Source organism: Pungitius pungitius, chromosome 1, assembly GCF_949316345.1.
Source record: "Pungitius pungitius chromosome 1, fPunPun2.1, whole genome shotgun sequence".
Taxonomy (NCBI): Eukaryota; Metazoa; Chordata; class Actinopteri; order Perciformes; family Gasterosteidae; genus Pungitius; species Pungitius pungitius.
Window position 1 is genome coordinate 687,804 of NC_084900.1, and position 19,938 is coordinate 707,741.

Sequence of the window (19,938 nt, forward strand, 5' to 3'; positions counted from 1 at the left end):
TTTCCTTCCAAAGCATGAAATATGAAAAAAGGGAAATACTAAGGTAAAGGACAAGTAACTTGAATGTGTACTTACCTGAGAAAGTACAATTAAATACATTCACCACTGCCACCCATCACCTTATGTAAATAATAATGAATGACGAAAAAGAATGAGTGATGTTCTTGTTTGGATCCATCTGAAAAACAGGTAAGGAGTGATACCTCTTCGTGCTATTCTACCATCTCCCCCCTCATTGGTCCAGCTGCTGCCACTTCTACCTTTCTGATTGGCCCTCAGCTCAAAGCGGAAGTTCTCGCTTTGCTGCAGCTGTGATGAACCAGGAAAGGATGTAGCATCCGAACGATAACGTTCATTTTAAAGCTTTTTTTTAACGTATAAACCGACTTTCACGCGTAGTTAAAGACTCGGACGAAGCGGACGATATGATTTTAGCGGCGTATTTGTCGCTTTTCTCGATAATATCGTCGGCGGGAGCAGCTAAGTCTTCAGGGGACGATGACTGGGTCTATCTGCCCAACAAATGTGAAGGTAAGCGCGCCCGTTAGCAACCAGGGTCCGTGGACCAGAACCGGGACCGGAACACACGTGACTGGGTTCCATCCGTCAGATGGCTCTGACTCATGAAAACATGCCGTGAAATAATCTGTGCTTCCATTCGGCTGCCTCGAACCTCCTTTAAATGTCTTATTTTTACTCATTTCTCTCTCTCTCTCTCTTTTTATATATATATATATATATATATATATATATATATATATATATATATATATATATAGTGTGGTTTTAAACATCGATGTCTTCATTATTTCCAGTGTGTAAGTTCGTCAGCATCGAGATGAAGTCGGCCTTCGATGAGACGGGGAAAACCAAGGAGGTCATCGGCAGGAACTACGGCTTCATCGACAGCAAGGGGGCGCCGCCCATCAAATACGTCAAGTCGTGAGTGGTGGTGTTGTTGTTGTTGTTGTTGTTGTTGTGCAGGTTTGAATAAACAACATGAAGCTGAGCTCAAAGGTTCACCCCCCCCCCCCCCCCCCCCCACAGAGACCTCCGATTCATCGAGGTCGTAGAAAACGTGTGTCAGAGGCTGCTGACGTACAACCTGCACAAAGAGAGGAGTGGAAGCAACCGCTTTGCCAAGGTGTGTGTGTGTGTGTGTGTGTGTGTGTGTGTGTGTGTGTGTGTGTGTGTGTGTGTGTGTGTGTGTGTACGTACCAAGGAGCACGTTGTGAACTCTGTTTTTAGCACGTTAGAGCTTCTATTCTTTTTTTAAAAATTAACACTGGATCAAACCCTTTGATGCAAACAAACTACATTTGTAAATAGGGTGTATTAAATGTGTAAGTTGTCTGTTGGGGGGGTTCAAAGCCCTTAAGCCTCGGCGTGGTGTGTCTGCAGGGCATGTCGGAGACCTTCTCCACCCTGCACGGACTGGTGAACAAAGGCGTGAACGTGGTGATGGACATCCCCTTCGAGCTGTGGAACGAGACGTCGGCAGAGGTGGCCGACCTCAAGAAGCAGGTGAGTCCCCCGAAAGCCCGACGGGATCAGAGTGTTTTATTTGTGTACTTTGTATTCTCTAAACACAGCTCATTCAGAGCAACTTGTATGTTTCCATGTATTCCTACATGAGGCTCTCCTGCGTTTCAGTGCGACGTGATGATCGAGCGGTACGAGGACGTGATTGAGGACTGGTACAAAGGCAGCCAGGAGGAAGACCTCACCACGTACTTGTGTGAGAAGCACGTCCTCAAAGGGCAGGACGCAGGTAGGAAACTCACCTGACCGCACGGTTTTATATATAATATATATATATTGTGACGTCACGGGAGGCCACACCGCTCTCTGCGGAACAGTTCAAGGAGTGCTAGGACACCAGATTAACAGAAAATAATGTTTTATTGCTGTTCGGGGGGTTCTAACAGAAATTAACGTTCTCTGACAAACTTAGGTAGACCCTCTCCTTGAGGTAAACTAAAAACACTGGTTACCTCCGGCAGGAAAACACCCTTCTTCTGTCTTACTGGTATGTCGTGGTCTGGTCCTTTGTCCGGCGCCCAGTCTGCTGCTCGTTTCTTTCAGCTTTCTTTCCTCCCCCCCTACTCCCTCTCTCTGTCTCTTAAAAACCCTTCAGTTCATTAGGTGTTGATTAGGGCTGCAACAACAAATCGATGAAATCGATTAAAATCGATTATTAAAAGCGTTGGCAACGAATTTCATTATTGATTCGTTGTGTCGCGCGAGCTGAGGTAGCGTAATACAGTTCTGAAACATGCGGAGGAAGAGAAACCAATGCGACCTAAATCCTCCCAGGTATGGGGATATTTCACAGGGGGGGGGGGGGTGCTGGCGCTTGACTTCAAGGTGTAACCTTTATTATTGTTCGGTCTGAAACGGCGCGCCCAGTGACGGGTGGTGCAGCAATATTGTTGTCCGGGTGGAAATCGGGAGAAAGGTTGGTCCGGGAGATTTTCGGGAGGGGCTTTGAAATTCGGGAGTCTGATTGTAAGATATGCAAAAGCGACATGGCCTGGCACGGGAGCACCACGGCGATGATTCAGCACCTTAAACCGAAACATGTTGGAAAAATCTAATCTAAATATTTTTTGTGCCTAATCTATTTAATTTGGCAGCTGTAAAGTATACATCATGCGATGTGTGTTTTTTGTGTTAGTCCATTTTATTTGCTTACTTAGGGATGTTCAAGGAGCAATCTGTTAGTGCACTTTCTAAATGTTTTGCACTGTCAGTTCTATTTTTCAATAAAGGGTTGGAAATTAATGTTTTTACATTTTTTATTTTTTTATCCGATTAATCGACAGATGAATCGATTATTAAAATAATCGTTAGTTGCAGCTCTAGTGTTGATCCGTCTCAGGTGTGCGGGACTGGAGGGGTGGGGTTCCCGGGTCCACCAGCAGATGGGGCCATAGCTGTCCCAGGACACAGCCATCTTCTGGGGATGTAGCGTCCCTCCAGGACCCAGCCTCTCGTGACGCCACATATACACTCACCGGCCACTTTATTAGGTACCCCATGCTAGTAACGGGTTGGACCCCCTTTTGCCTTCAGAACTGCCTCAATTCTTCGTGGCATAGATTCAACAAGGTGCTGGAAGCATTCCTCAGGGAGTTTGGTCCATATTGACATGATGGCATCACACAGTTGCCGCAGATTTGTCGGCTGCACATCCATGATGCGAATCTCCCGTTCCACCACATCCCAAAGATGCTCTATTGGATTGAGATCTGGTGATTGTGGAGGCCATTTGAGTACAGCGAACTCATTGTCATGTTCAAGAAACCAGTCTGAGATGATTCCAGCTTTATGACATGGCGCTTTATCCTGCTGAAAGTAGCCATCAGAAGTTGGGTACATTGTGGTCATAAAGGGATGGACATGGTCAGCAACAATACTCAGGTAGGCTGTGGCGTTGCAACGATGCTCAATTGGTACCAAGGGGCCCAAAGAGTGCCAAGAAAATATTCCCCACACCATGACACCACCACCACCAGCCTGAACCGTTGATACAAGGCAGGATGGATCCATGCTTTCATGTTGTAGACGCCAAATTCTGACCCTACCATCCGAATGTCGCAGCAGAAATCGAGACTCATCAGACCAGGCAACGTTTTTCCAATCTTCTATTGTCCAATTTCGATGAGCTTGTGCAAATTGTAGCCTCAGTTTCCTGTTCTTAGCTGAAAGGAGTGGCACCCGGTGTGGTCTTCTGCTGCTGTAGCCCATCTGCCTCAAAGTTGGACGTACTGTGCGTTCAGAGATGCTCTTATGCCCACCTTGGTTGTAACGGGTGGTTATTTGAGTCACTGTTGCCCTTCTATCAGCTCGAACCAGTCTGGCCATTCTCCTCTGACCTCTGGCATCAACAAGGCATTTCCGCCCACAGAACTGCCGCTCACTGGATGTTTTTTCTTTTTCGGACCATTCTCTGTAAACCCTAGAGATGGTTGTGCGTGAAAATCCCAGTAGATTAGCAGTTTCTGAAATACTCAGACCAGCCCTTCTGGCACCAACAATCATGCCACGTTCAAAGTCACTCAAATCACCTTTCTTCCCCATACTGATGCTCGGTTTGAACTGCAGGAGATTGTCTTGACAATGTCTACATGCCTAAATGCACTGAGTTGCCGCCATGTGATTGGCTGCTTAGAAATTAAGTGTTAACGAGCAGTTGGACAGGTGTACCTAATAAAGTGGCCGGTGAGTGTATGTATATATATATATATATTAGGGCCGGGACTCGATTAAAAATATTAATTTAATTAATTAGAGGCTTTGTAATTAATGAATCGAAATTAATCGCATATATTATACATACAAATGACCTGAGAACAGTGAGAAGTCATTTTTTTCACATGGATTTTTATTTTTATTCAACCAATTCCAGTGTAGAAATAGCATATTTAGAAATATAGTACTTTCTGAAATTCAGGTAGCCTAAAGCTAAGTAGACCTTCTGTAAACTAGTTTTTTTTAAGTAGACCAATACTTTCAAGTACATTCAGAACATTGGTTATTTTTTCAGACGTGGTCTTAGTTACCCTGGTCCTTAAACCAGTCATCTGGTGCAGTGTGGGTTGGGTGTGGGTCCTTGTACGTCCACGCTAGCTGCTAATTGTGTTGCGTTGAGGTGATACTTGAGGCTCGATGTGAATTCCTTGTTGCACAGCTTGCACACAACCACGCTCTTATCGACGCTTCCATCCGTGTGTTTATTATAAGAAGATTTCCCATTCACGGGGCCACCCGACACGGTCTCGTCAGCTTCTTCGTTCATGTTCACTGTGGTTTGTTGTTGTCTGAAGTCATGAACGCTAGTTGGTGCTCCAGTATAATCGGTCCGCCCGAAACTCATCCAGTGAGAAACGTTCCGCGGTGCAAAAAATAAGTGTAAAAATGCGTTAAAAATGTTTAATGTGTTATTTTTATGTGTAATTAATGAATCTTAATTCATATTGTAATTAATTAATCGCAATTAACGCGCTAAAGTCCCGGCCCTAATATATATATATATATATATATATATATATATATATATATATTATTCTGTGTTTGACTTCCCTTTGACCTTCTGTCACTCTGCCTCGGTCCAGCCTGCCTGGAGGAGGAGTGGAGCCCGATGAAGAAGGGCGACCAGGCGGCCTTGGCGGAGGACAAGAAGAAGAGGAAGATGAAGAAGAAGAAGGGGGGGGGGGACGGGGGCTCGGACGGGGAGAAGGCCACGAAAAAGAAGAGGAAGAAGAGCGACAAGAAGCCCAAGAAGAAGAAGAAGAAGAGCAAAGCTCCAGTGGAGAGGGCCGACGGGGGGGCGTCGTCAGACGAGGACATCCAGCCGCCGGTGCCTCTCTCTGGGGGCAAGACGGAGCTGTGAGACCCCCCCCCCTCCCACCCCCCCCGGATCAGCTGTTACATTCAAAAGCAGCTTCTCTTTGATCCGGTTCTGTTACTTTTAGATTAGTTTTTTTTTTCACTTTCTAATGGCTTTGTTTTCATGATGCTCTTAATAGACCCCCCCCATTGATACCCACAGCTTTAATTATGACATCATTTCAACATCTGTACTTACTTTGTTTGTATAATTATGAATTTAAAAATGAAGATGAGGAACAAAGGGATACGGATAAAATCCAGAAGGCCAAATATCAGAAAACAATATTGTAGACTAATAATTGGGGATTATAATAGATTTGTGATCAATAAGAATAATCCGTAATTTGTATGAAAGGACAGTAAACTTAATACTTTTTACAAATCCAAATATTACAAGTCAGCTGGTCTCATCCAGTATTGATCACATATTGATCACATATTGATCACATGGCTGCAACCGGTTTCTTTTTCTTCATTTGCTAAATGTGATTTTCATCAAAATGTGAATTTGTATTTTTTGTCTTTTTGCTGTTTTTTTAAAAGAAGTTTTGTTCCATCTGAAAACTGACTTTATCATTGTTTTGTTTTCTGTTCCTACAGAAACGCTCAGAATGTTTCCTGTGATCGTATGTATTGATTTTCTCTTTTAACATCTTAACATTCAGAGATGTTTTCCACCTGTAGAAGGTTATTGATCCTCTTTAAGGAGTCAACACAACATGCAACACCTTTTCTTTAATTGTCAGACATCTGTCCAGGTCCTTTATTTTCTCAGAGAGAGAGAGATAGTGTTGCATAACAGCTGCTATTTAAGGTGTGTTCATGTGTGCTTGGTGACCCCCAATGATGTGTGTGTGTGTGTTTACAGTTTTTTACTGAGGTAAAATGCTGCCTGTGTCGTACTGGAGCTGCTTTTTTGACCCCATGAACCAAAACATGGATCAATAAAAACTTGGTGACTGTTTAAAGTGTCATTTTATCATCTCCTCAGAGAGAGTCAGTCACATCTCAAAGTGTGTAGTTGTTGTTGTTAAAAACAAATAAACAAGACACAGTTATCCATTCATTTTATTTTGTCGTGGCCGGAGGTGTCGTGGCCGGAGGTGACGTGGCCAGAGGTGACGTGGTCAACAGGTTAAAAGCGCCCGCGCGCGCTGCTCCTCCTTTTTTGAAAACGCCAGCGACAGGTGAGTCGCTCGCTACGGCGAGAGCATTTGTTTCTCATTTGGTTGTTATTCTTTAGTACGTATCTATGTATGCAGGTAGCTCACTTCACCTGTAAGGGAATCCGCTCTCGTTGAGGGTTTCTAATTCTCTCATTTTCTCAGTCGAGAGCCATGTGTAAGAAATGAGGCTAGTTAGCAACATGCTAACACGCCAACAGCCACGTGGAGCTGGCGTCGCAGAACGCAGCGGCTCCTGAGTGATTCTCACAGCTTTGTTTGTTCATGAATTTGTTTTCCAAACTGAATGGTTTTAGTTTGTTAGCCAAATGATCTGATTTTGTGCTTCCTGGGAATCTTAGTTCTGGTCTAGTTTGTCCATGTGCTGTTTCGGCCATGTTGGATTGCTTTCCGCTAAAACACAAAATGACGTCTCACAGTTCACAGGCAGCAGCACAGTACTAGACCTTAAAGTTATAAAATATAAATGTACAGTAAACTCTACTATACTATGTGTATAGAAAATGTATTGTATTTACTATAGAATACTTTTTTCACTACACGTCATCATTTGATCCTTTTAGCCTCTCAGTCTAATAGCATTTTAGTATGATATAATAGTGCATGTCAACGTAGTCACTAACATTAATACATTAAAGAGCTTACATTAAACGTTTCAAACATACATTAAAGAGCATTAAAAAGCCATAATTAATACCTAATACAAACATCAAGATGAATTGTGGCATTCAGCGGGGAGACGTGTACTTAAATGTGAACAAAGTGCCAGAGGTCCAAGCTGAGCTCTGAATGCTCCAACGAGGCTCTCGTTAACATCTACGCTGTGTCTGCTCCTCTCACGTTAACATCTACGCTGTGTCTGCTCCTCTCACGTTAACATCTACGCTGTGTCTGCTCCTCTCACGTTAACATCTACGCTGTGTCTGCTCCTCTCACGTTAACATCTACGCTGTGTCTGCTCCTCTCACATTAACATCTACGCTGTGTCTGCTCCTCTCACGTTAACATCTACGCTGTGTCTGCTCCTCTGACGTTAACATCTACGCTGTGTCTGCTCCTCTCACGTTAACATCTACGCTGTGTCTGCTCCTCTCACGTTAACATCTACGCTGTGTCTGCTCCTCTCACGTTAACATCTACGCTGTGTCTGCTCCTCTCACGTTAACATCTACGCTGTGTCTGCTCCTCTCACTCTCCTCATCAACACGCGTCCAGTCTGGCAATAAGATCCTCACAGAGATGCTTTTCAGACTCCTTCAGTTGACCGCAATGGCTGAGGAAGGACAGCATGGACCTCTTCGGTTCACCTTGAAGCTCTTTGAAGTGCAGCTCAGACGTCGTGAGTTCACCTTGAAGCTCTTTGAAGTGCAGCTCAGACGTCGTGAGTTCACCTTGAAGCTCTTTGAAGTGCAGCTCAGACGTCGTCAGTGCACCACACCTCCTGGGTCAACACCCAATGCCACAGGTGAGTTGATCACTGTGGACCTTCTCAGTGGTTTCTTCTTGCCATGAATGATACAGACTTGTTTGGTCTCTACAGCAGCGATGGACCGGCCTGAAGCTGACGCAGAAGAAGGACTTGGGGTTCCCCAACAGGAAGTCCAGCAGGACCAGGGAGTCTGGGCCGATTCTGTGCACTGGGGCTGATGGGAGTTTTAACTGTTGGTTTTATGCTCATATGAAATAACATGAAACTAACTAGTGACATTTTATTTTATTCTTTTAATATAAACTTGTAAATCACCAAAATAAGACGCCCCATACACGTAAAGATCTGTTCAAAGTTTTTAAAATGTATAAATGTGCATCCGTCCATAACAACAAGCCGTACCGTCAGGTTTACCTGAGGTCAGAATGAGCTGCTCAGTCCTAGTGGGATGAGATGAGTTATCTGAGATGGTTATAGTTTAAATACTGAGACATCGCTCTCATCTTACAACCATCACAGCAAACAAACAACAGGAAACATCTGGATTATTGAGAATCTAAACGTTACTTACAACTTAACGTCATGTAACAACAGCTTTCAGTTATTATGAACAGAAATGGATTAAAGTGAGCTCAAGTAGAACCCCCCCCCCCCCCCCCAAACTAAATCTAAAGATACCTTTATTTCCCATTTGAAGTTCATGGTAAAACTGGTTTGGGGCCCAAATGAGCCAAAGGTTGAAATTCCACCGTGGGTCAAAGGCAGGAGGAAAGACGTCTGTTCGCTCCCTGTCATCTGGAATCAGGAAACGTTTATTGCCATTATATGGTTGACATACATGGTGACATACTGGTGCATGACAAGACAGTACAATAATGACGACATAGTGCAGCAATAAGATACAAATAAAATAAAAGTATAATAAAAGATATGCTATGGGTTAGTACGCTCAAGCTAAAGCTATGGGTTAGTAAGTAAGAAGAAATTAAAATAAAATTAGAAATTAAAATAAAGATAAAGTGCACCAGCTAGAGCTAAGTGAAAGTGACTGAAGATTCTGAACGATTCTGAAGGTTGACAATGTTTGTAAGATGTTATTCTGGTGGTTTTGCTCTAAAGTAAAAATAAAGACTGAATGTTCCCCTTTGAAGACAAAAGTTCTTGGCAATCAGTATGCAGTAGTAGAATATTGTAATATTGTTAAAGTGAGACCCATGTTGTGTGTCTGTTTAACCCAGAGAGCTCCTCCTGTCTCCTGTTGCTTGGTCACATAGAGTAATGTTCCTGTTTTTAAAGAGAGTCCCTGGTGGGAGTTCATCTTTTATTTCTGCGCAGTACCTCATGCAGCCTGCAGGCGGCGCCCCGTCACCGAGGCAACTTCCACTGAACTGACCAAATCCACTTAAGATGAGACTAAATGGAATGTCCCCAGTGTGCTTGTGTGTGTATGTGTGTGTGTGTGCGTGTGTGTGTGTTCATCAGCCCAGTTGTTTCTCCTTTAATGATTGAATCCACTCACTTGTTCGGTCACAGTTTGGACGAGATGCCACTAACAGGTTTGTGTGTTTGTTTGTTGAATAATTCACTGCTGGGTGTTTATAGACGACTCTGTGGCCTCAGAGCTCCAATAACAGGACCAATATTGTGACACACACTCACACTCACACACACACACACTTTTTATCAGCCATTCTAGGGTCTCACGTTTATTTGGACGGTGGTGATCGTTGGGACCGAATGTGGACGAGTCCACCTGCATTAATGGACCTATGGACGTCCCTCAGTGGCTCCAGATGTCTCCAATCATCCCTGTTCTACCGTCTCTCTGAGGACACACACACACAGTGTTGTGTGTTGTGGTTGTTTGGTGATGGAGAGAAACACGTTGCCTCTAATCTGGAGAAAACCAAACAGTATTGGAATGGAAATATTGATTCTTGGTCCTATTTCAATCTTCATCTGGTCTCATCTGTTACACAACTGTGTGTGATGTATACGCTCCTCTCACCTGCCCCCTGAAAGGATTTTCTGTCCTACAACGTAATATGAGATGCTACAGACTGCGGTTCGGTCATAATCATTTGATTACCTGTTGTTTTCTGCCTTTGATTGTAACAATAAACGGGCTAAAGGCATATTTACTGCTGATCCAAAACACGTGAGACCCGTTAAGAAGTCAGTGGAGAGCGGCGGCGGCGGCGCTAGCGTTAGCTATCAACAATGATAGGAGGGTGTTTTCACTAATTGTTTTTTCTACGTTCATTTTTCATTAAGTTAAATGTACTTTTGATCCGTTTTGTCCAGGTGATCCCTGTGAACTGAAGCATTGTGACACAAGGTTAGCTTGATGCTATTTGAACACGCCGCGACCTCGGCTAACATTAGCGCTTAGCTCTTGAGTTGAGTCCACCAGGACTGTGCCGCTAACGTTGATTCGCTATGGGCTTTGTTGCTCGTTGTTGTTTGTTGCTCAATGTTGTCTGTTGCTCTTTGTCGTTTGTTGCTCTTTGTCGTTTGTTGCTTGTTGTTGTTTGTTGCTCGTTGTCGTTTGTTGCTCTTTGTCGTTTGTTGCTCGTTGTCGTTTGTTGCTCTTTGTCGTTTGTTGCTCGTTGTCGTTTGTTGCTCTTTGTCGTTTGTTGCTCGTTGTCGTTTGTTGCTCACTTAACGTCGGGTCGCGCATGTTTCCTCTGTTTAAGCGAAGGTGTCAAACATCGCAGCCTCATAACAACACTCCGTTAACTAAAGCCTCGCGTCCTTCACAGCGACTCACGTCAACACTTCAGAGCGGCGGCGACAAAATGTCACCTGGCTCTCCGGCTTCTTCTGATGGGACCCCGACGCGACCCCGAGAGCGGGGGGGGGGGAGACGGGGGGAGGGAGATTAGAAAAGAAAAAAGAAGACGATGGAAATGACACGAGGCGTCAGAGGTGGTCGAACGGACCGTGGAGAGGAGGCCTCCAACGCCCCCGGTGACCTGCAATAACAAACCGCCGCTTTTAACTGTAATCTATTCTGCTCTGTTGTGTCGACGAGAAACCTCCCCGTGAACCTTGAGTTGACCTCAAACACCCCGAGAGGAAAACAGGGAGGGAAATAAAAGGAGGATGAGACTAATATCCATCCGTTAGTCCTCCGGCGCCTCGGCGCTCCAATTTGTCTTCGTTCTCCTCACGGCGGTGTGTTCAGGGAAGGTCAAAACCCGGAAAATAGGCTACACACATCAGGCGTTTTGTCACCCTTCACCTGCCTCTCGAACACAACTGGGACACCGCGTCCCAGAATACACCAGGTGGAGCGGGGCAGCGGCGCCGCATTGCTTTGTTTGTTACTGTAGGAGCAGGAGACGTTTTGCTGGTTTTATTTTGGAGGGTCGTCATTAATGACGTTGTGCCGGTGGAGCCCAGAGATGCTCCAGTTTATTATGAGCAAAGGGCCTCTGGGCAGTTTTCAAGATTCGGTGAGAAAAAGACAATTAATTAAAGGAAAAATTAATTTTCTCTAGATATCAGTACGATAGTTTGTAGCAGCAGTGCTTATGAAACATGAAACATCCAAAACGCAGTGATTAGGCCAAAAAAATGCTGTGGAAAGAAAAGCCACAAAACATGTCACATCCATAAATATGTTTTTTAATATATAACCTGATGACAAACACATGGCGCCTCCTGTATTTTCTTCACAATAAAACCCTCCTGCTGGTCCTCTGGCAGCAGGAAATGTTCAGTTACCACGAGGGGGGGGGGGGGGGGGGCTCATGTTTAACGAGCACCAGCAGGTCTGCAATTAAATAAATGTAATATTTGATGTGTGTTTATGACACGATGAACAAGATGAAAGGAACAAAGAAACATTTCATTAAACCAGTAATAACTTTATTTACATCATAAACCCAATGATTGGAGAGGAAATTCATGCGGACAAAGAGCCTCATTACAGTAAAATATCTGGTGGAAAATACCCCCCTGCCCCCCCTCTGGGAGGGTCCGATTTCCACCCCCCCCCCCCGAGCCTGCAGCGCAGTGGGGACGATACAGAGAACGACACTAATGGCTACATGGCATTTGGAGCAGAAAGGTGTGACATGCAAAGCCTTCACGCTCAGCGCCTAGCACGCATTTACATACACACACACACACACACACACACACACACACACACACACACACTCCTCAGGGCCTGCCATTAATAACAGCTGACCTTTGCACGTTTAGGCTGTGAAATGATAGTAAAGCAGACCTGAGGACGGCATGTCACACTTTCCCTCCGCCCATCCCCCTTTCTCCCTCCGTCCATCTTCTCCTCCACCTTGACTTCATCTTCTCCTCCGTCTTCACTACATCTTCTCCTCCACCTTGACTCCATCTTCTCCTCCGTCTTCCCCAGACATTGATCCAGGTATCTGGGGCCCATTTGTAAGCCTTCACAATAAAAGTTAGCAGCAGTGTACTCGTGAGTGTTTGACCTTAATCAATCAAACACCTTATTTGCAGTTAATTATTAACTTTCCTATGCGTTACCTTTCACAATAAAAGAACTCTGATTCACTCAGCATTTCCCTGACATCAGCTCCAAGCAGAAGTTCTTTAGATGGAAGCGACTAAATGACAGCACCTGAAATATTTGGCGTGAAGTTATTGGTCCAAAGCGGCTCTCGACTTCTCTGCCTTTCAGACACATTCAAAGTGGTTCTTTCCTGGCGGAGAACTCAGCCAAAACCCCTTATTTCTTTTATTGTGAAATGAAAGACCAACGACGCTAAAAATGCCAAATTGAATTCCTCTCTGTTTCGGTTCGAGCCGTTTTCCTTTCACATCCCTTTTTTTTTCCTCCCAGGCGAGGTCAGCCCCCCCCCCCCCGAACCCCCGCCCCGAAAATGGCCCTTCCTCTCGTTGTGGTCAGATAAAAAAGGTTAAAATCTGTAAGAGGCCGCGCAGCTAAAACAACACTGAGTCTCCTCCGCCGTCTCCAGCTCGTCCAACACCCCCCCCCCCCCAACACCCCCCCACATCTCTCGTCAAGTGCTCATCCCGCCTGCCAAGCTCCTCCAGGTCTTTTTGGGAAAAACACAAAAAGAGAGCTTCTACTTTGGTCTCAAGAAGAGTCCAGTTTATTCAACACACTGCTGTGTGTGTGTGTGTGTGTGTGTGTGTGTGTGTGTGTGTGTGTGTGTTGCTTTTTTTATTTTTACTCCCATGAGACCCTACGAGCCACACACACACACACATATTTTCCCACCCCAGTGGACAGAAATAGCTACTGGGACACATAGCGGCCATGATGTCGACTTCCTTCTCTTCCCGACGTCATCACAGAGTCGTGAAGAGAGATTCTCGGATTGTACAAAGTCGACTTTGAAGTTGCGTTAATGACTAATCTGTTGTCTGAATTAATTAACTAGCACAAGCTAACTCACTTTTACAGAAAATCTTTTATTTCTTAATACAAAGGAGAAAAAAAATATACACCTAAATAATAAGCATATAGCTATACAACTTCATTGATGATCATCAGAGATTCTGATGATCATCGTCGGACATGAGGCCTCTGTTTCTCATAAAATCAATTAATTTTGTATTGGTTCATTTTGAAATGTATCAACTGAAGAGGGAGTTATTCTTTATTGGTGATTTATTAAATGAAGGGCTCTGATTGGTGGGTTTTTCTGGCCACTAGTGGGCGGTGGAACACACAGAGGAGCCCTCGTTTCCCCGGTGTTGTTGTTGTGAACCCCCCCCCCCCCCAGGAGCACGCGCCCGGCCCTCAGGCTGCCAGCGGCTGCCTTGCTCAACGGTTAGGCGCTCGGGTCACATGCTCCTCAGGCGCTGTCCATCGGTCTTTTATGGAGATAAACTGTTGTTTACACTAAGGGCCCCATGGGAGGTCAACCAGGGCAGTGTGTATGTGTGTGTGTCTGTCTGTGTGTGTGTGTGTGTGTGTGTGTGTGTGTGTGTGTGTGTGTGTGTGTGTGTGTGTGTGCTTCCTCTTTAACAGAACAATAGCTGGATCATTTGTTATTTATTCTGTTTTATCTGCAGGATGCTGAACTTTATTTACATCCAGGTTTGTGTGTTACATACTTTATATGAACATAGACAAACCCCTGTGTGTGTGTGTGTGTGTGTGTGTTTGGGGGGGTGCAGGGGGGCAGATGTTTTGCCTCACCACCCACCATCCATCAAGTCAAATGAGCGAATGACAGGAAGAACAAAAACAAATCCTTCGCTCCGGCAACAATAAACGACTGATGGCGACCAATGACAAGTGTTGATTGTGTGTGTGTGTGTGTGGTGTGTGTGTGTGTATGTGTGTGTGTGTGTGTGTGTGTGTGGTGTGTGTGTGTGTGTGTGTGTGTGTGTGAGAAGTAGATGACGGTATACGTGTGTGAGTGTGCTTGTATGCTTTATGCTTTGTCCTACTTCACAGATGAGTGAGAGTTCAGTAGGCAAAGGCACACACACAAACACACACACACACACACACACACACACACACACTTGTTATCCTGCTCAGTGAGCATGTAAAGTAAATATTTCCAAGATGACCAACTCAACCACTCAATCCCAGTCAGGTTGTTGATTTACTTATTTCTAAATAAAAGTATCAAAGTAAACTTTGTTTAGTATTTTTTACTAATTCTCCTCTTATAACGACTGTTTAACTATTAGCAGTTTTATTCAATATTATATTGTTAAGAAAATAAGTCAATTGAAGGCAAAGAAAAGATCATTTTGAAAGAAATAACATTTTGTGTGCCTCTTGTATTCTGACTGGCTGACAGATGTCACTCTTCTCCACTTGCATCTAGATCTGATTCTGTTGGCTCTGACGCTTGAAAGGCGGGGTCAAACTATTAAAAAGACCACTGATTGGCTGAATGTTGCCCCCCCCAGCAGCAGCTCTTTTTTATTGGTGCGTGTGGAACTGATCAGATCCAGACCACTGAATGCATACGTTTCTTTTTGTTTCACATTGGCCTTGCAACGATGAGGCCTACAAGCCTCCCCCCATGCCAGTGGTCCAGGTCCTCCAAGGGCCCCTTAGCCCCCCAGGTCCTCCAAGGGCCCCTTAGCAATTTCCAGCCCTATCGATATCTGTTCGTTGAGGACTGGCTGGTTGCACGAGGCAGGACGTGGTCAAGCCCACCAAGTGGGGGTACCAACTCTTCGTCGATACATGGAATTTCTTTGTGTACGCTGGCAAAAGGATTTCACCCAAAGGCAACGATCTAAGCTACCTGTCCGTCATGGATATTTGGTCTTTTCCTGTCCTCGGCTACTTTTTGTACCCCAACAATTTCTGCACCAGACCCAGACCAACGACCTGCCAGAAAAGGCCGAAGTGGGGGCCATGCGTTGGATCCAGAGTGGCAAACTCCTCTTCGTGAAGTGGATGGACAGGACGTACTGTCCACCATGCATCGGGCATCGTACAGGGGACAGACGGGGACGAGAAACGTGAAGGCGGCCGGGCTTTGACCAAACCAGTCCGTACCGTAAGTAAGTGGTACAAGACATCATTTTTTAACCACCCCCGTGGATGTCGTTGTTGAGAACAGCTATCTCCTGCACAAGGAGCTGTTCAAGTTGCAGCAGGACCTCACCCGGGACAAAGCCCGTCTCCCACTAGGCCTTCAGGGAGCAGCTGCCCACGTCTCATGACGTGACCGAGGGTCAGGAAGCGTTGCAAGAGGTGCACCAATGCTGCAATGCAGAGGGTGAAGACAACCCGGGTTTGCATGGAGCGTGAGGTTCCCTCAAACTTGTATTATAGATATAGGCCGTGGAAGATGAAGAGTTTTCACAGTGAGACGGATCCTCTCTTCAGCTTGAGTTCTTGTGACATTTCACGTTACTGATGCTCTTCAATGATCAATTATGTGTGTTCATTTTTTACTCATATTCCCAATCTGTGCAAGACCTGTCGGTCTCTCTTCTCATAAGTATCCAGGATGCACACACACACACGCGCACACACACATACATACACACACACATACACACACACACACACACACACACACACACACACACACACACACACACACACACACACACACCAGGAGGCTGGACCCCAGGGCTCCGTTTGGGAGGAAACTCCCTTTCTAATTTTCCTCATAAAGACTAATGAAGACTAATGACGGTGTAAGTTGTGTATGTGTGTGTGTGTGTGTGGGTGTGTGTGTGTGTGTGTGTGTTTTAACAGCCCGACTCCTCTGTCTGGGAATGTCTCTGTACCTTTTACCACCCCCCCCCCCTCTTTCTGTCCTTTGATGTTTATTATTTTCTTGTGTTTTATTCTCTTTGTTTAATTTTTCATCTTTATTTTTCTTCCTTTTGTCTTTGGGAATGGAATCTAATGGGAAAAGTGACCACATTACAGCAGGGCAGTGATTTATATACTTATGTTCATATATGTATATACTTATATTCATTTATTATATACTTATGTTCATATATGTATATACTTATGTTCATATATGTATATACTTATGTTCATGTATTATATACTTATGTTCATATATGTATATACTTATGTTCATGTATTATATACTTATGTTCATATATGTATATACTTATGTTCATGTATTATATACTTATGTTCATATATGTATATACTTATGTTCATATATGTATATACTTATGTTCATGTATTATATACTTATGTTCATATATGTATATACTTATGTTCATGTATTATATACTTATGTTCATATATGTATATACTTATGTTCATATATGTATATACTTATGTTCATGTATTATATACTTATGTTCATATATGTATATACTTATGTTCATGTATTATATACTCATGTTCATATATGTATATACTTATGTTCATGTATTATATACTTATGTTCATATATGTATATACTTATGTTCATGTATTATATACTCATGTTCATATATGTATATACTTATGTTCATGTATTATATACTTATGTTCATATATGTATATACTTATGTTCATGTATTATATACTTATGTTCATATATGTATATACTTATGTTCATATATGTATATACTTATGTTCATGTATTATATACTTATGTTCATATATGTATATACTTATGTTCATGTATTATATACTCATGTTCATATATGTATATACTTATGTTCATGTATTATATACTTATGTTCATATATGTATATACTTATGTTCATATATGTATATACTTATGTTCATGTATTATATACTCATGTTCATATATGTATATACTTGTTAAATGTTGATATATCTGTTCTTCTCTTTTTGTTGTCATTGTCATTATCCTTATATTCTTATTTGTCCGGCTGTGGTAAACCGCCGTCCTGCTCTCGGTGCTCTTCATCCACGCCGTGACATCAGCGACCCTCTGTGTGTGAGGAAGTGAACCCTGCAGCACGTGGAGCGAGGTGTTCCTCACGCCGTTCTGCCAATGAAAAACTACGCCAAGTAATTAGAAATTAGAAATTCAAAGCGTTTGTTACAGGACGCAGAGAAGAAGACTGAAGAACAGTTAATAAACTAAATGTAATGTATATTATGGATCTAAAGGCCGTGATGCTTCTATGTGTCCAGTAGGGAAACAGAAAAGGGCGAATTATGTCGTCAGATGGCTGACTTTTATAAATCCAAATCCAACCTTTTCCCAGAGGGTCACCGCCATGTTCCCCACGTTTCATCTTTTCATTACCCATCATCCTCTGCCTTTAGACGCACCTCGGTTCATCATGTCACCCCCGCCCCCCCTTTTCCTTCATTTTCTCCCACGTCGGCTCCTCGGATCCTTCAATCTCATCTGTCACCTTTTCATCCTTCCTCGTCGCTTCCTTTCCTTTCCACCCATCCTTCTTCATTGGTCCTCTTCCTCCTTCCCCGTCCATCGCTCTGTGTTTCTGCCTCCATTAGCGGGGAAATGGAAAAAGTGACATCAGCTATTTGGTAAACGGAGAGGGATGGAGGGAGAGAGAGAGAGAGAGAGAGAGAGAGAGAGAGAGAGAGAGAGAGATGGGAAAGCAAAGATCAAGAGAGTGACATCAGGAGTGATCGTCAGAGAGAGAAAAGGGAAACAAGAAGAGTGACAAGAGGTGAGATGAGGGAGAGGAGGCTTCACATCATTGACCTCGTAATGCAGAGTGAATAAACAGTCTCAATGGGTGTGTGTGTGTGTGTGTGTGTAAAAAGCATTACAAGTACACCAAGAGCCTTTCTGTATTACTGGTACTAAACTGTTTCAAATTCACAAATGTTTATCATGTAGAAATGTAGATTTTCTCTCTCAGTACTTTCTGGTTTCTTCTGGAAATCTTTAAAATAATGTGTAGTTTTTTATAAAAACCAGCAGCCGAATGTTTAGCATCTGAGATCAATTCAACAGCAGAATGTTTGCTTTTGTTTGGGACTATTTCCAGCGGCGGATGGGTATTGTACAAGTTCCCCAGAGGCTCAAACCGGCTCTAGTTGGTCACATGTCTACTTTAGGGTGAGCTCATTGGACGGATTGGCGTGGGATGGGATGGGGAACGTTGGTTCCTGCAGGATTATTTTCTGTGACTTCGGGTGGATGGTTGTTCAGATGTTAAAGTGTGTGTGTGTGTGTGTGTGTGTGTGTGTGTGTGTGTGTGTGTGTGAAACACCAGGCGACAGCGGTCATTATAATACTGTATATTTGCAGTCAGCTCAAACCCAGAGAACAGTGACAGACCGAGATCATCAGGAGAAACAATACAAATAATAAAAGCAAGAATGTTTGTTTTCTATCTACACGGAATATCCCTTTAACCCCAAACAACCCCCCCCCTCCTTCCCCCCCCGTACACATCTCAAATAGTAATCAACAAATAAACAAAACTGCAACACAACAGTCTGCACTCTTAGTAAGTCAGAAAATCAGGGGGTGGAAAGTTTATTGCGTTCGGCGCGGCTGAGGAGCGCTTGATTTCAATACCTGAAGTACTCTGTCACTTGAAGGGGGGAGGGGTCAGGGTCAAAGAAAACAAACCCATGGGTCAACGGAGAGTTGTCGTACGGTTTGCATCCTGGCAGTTTTAGAAACGGACAAATCAAGCGCTCCTCGTCTTTAACAGCCAAAACTTGGAGTTCTGCTTCCGGGTCACAGGGGTCAAAAGGTGAAAGGCTCCAAAGTCGAGGGAGAGATTCAACGTACCTTTTTGCCTTTAAGCGTATCTCGTGTCTAAAAGTCACTCCGTCGTATTAAAAAAGTTTTTTTCTTTTTTTTCTGACCTTTGCATCATTTGAGAAACTGGTTTCACAGATTATTAACAGGGATAGAAAAAACACTTCATACATTGAAAAGCTGCATCCAATATATTCAGAGAAAGACCGAGAGGCGAAGGTAGACACACAGAGAAGCAGGAGATATAAGAGGAGCTGATTGGTAGAAAAGAAGAGAGGGAACGTAACTCGACTGTCCCATGCATCCTTTTCCTGTACGAAGTCAAACTCCCCAAGTTGTCTTCTTTTTTTCTTTTTTTAACCCCTGGGCTCCTCCCATTAGCCGATTATTGTCCAATCAGAAGGGTGTTGAGAGGCGGCTTAATGGGCTACTGTCAAATCCACAGGGGGGGTGTTTGAATTCTTTTCTTTTTTTTATTCCTTTTAAGAATATTCAGTCTTTCCAAAAACCCGCCCTCCTCTTCAAGGGCCTGAAGCAGTGGTCCAAAAGTCCTCCGATCGAACGAGATGAACGAGGGATGAGAGACGTTTGCCTGAAAAGAAGAAGAAGAAGAAGAAGAAGAAGAAGAAGAAGAAGAAGAAAGGAGAAGTCCTCCTAGTAGTCTCGTTGTTTTAGAGCAACAAAGATCGGTGTCCTGCCCGGGGAGGCGGTTGCCGTGGAAACGGGCTGGTGGAGTTCTTCTGTGCAGAAAGGAGGGCCTGGTGGGGGGGATGTAGTGGGGGGGTGGGGGGGGGGCAGGGAGTCCGTCTTC

At 43.9% G+C, this 19,938-nt stretch overlaps 1 protein-coding gene across 1 annotated transcript; it reads left to right on the forward strand.

Moving 5' to 3' along the window:
* Nucleotides 1-280: 280 nt before the first annotated feature.
* cnpy3 (canopy FGF signaling regulator 3) lies at nucleotides 281-6,454 on the forward strand. Its single transcript, XM_037480078.2, has 6 exons — nucleotides 281-531; nucleotides 816-942; nucleotides 1,048-1,144; nucleotides 1,402-1,524; nucleotides 1,654-1,771; nucleotides 5,118-6,454. The coding sequence occupies exons 1-6, from the start codon at nucleotides 426-428 to the stop codon at nucleotides 5,393-5,395; spliced, it is 849 nt and encodes a 282-aa protein (XP_037335975.2). The 5' UTR covers nucleotides 281-425; the 3' UTR covers nucleotides 5,396-6,454.
* The last annotated feature ends 13,484 nt before the right edge of the window (nucleotides 6,455-19,938 follow it).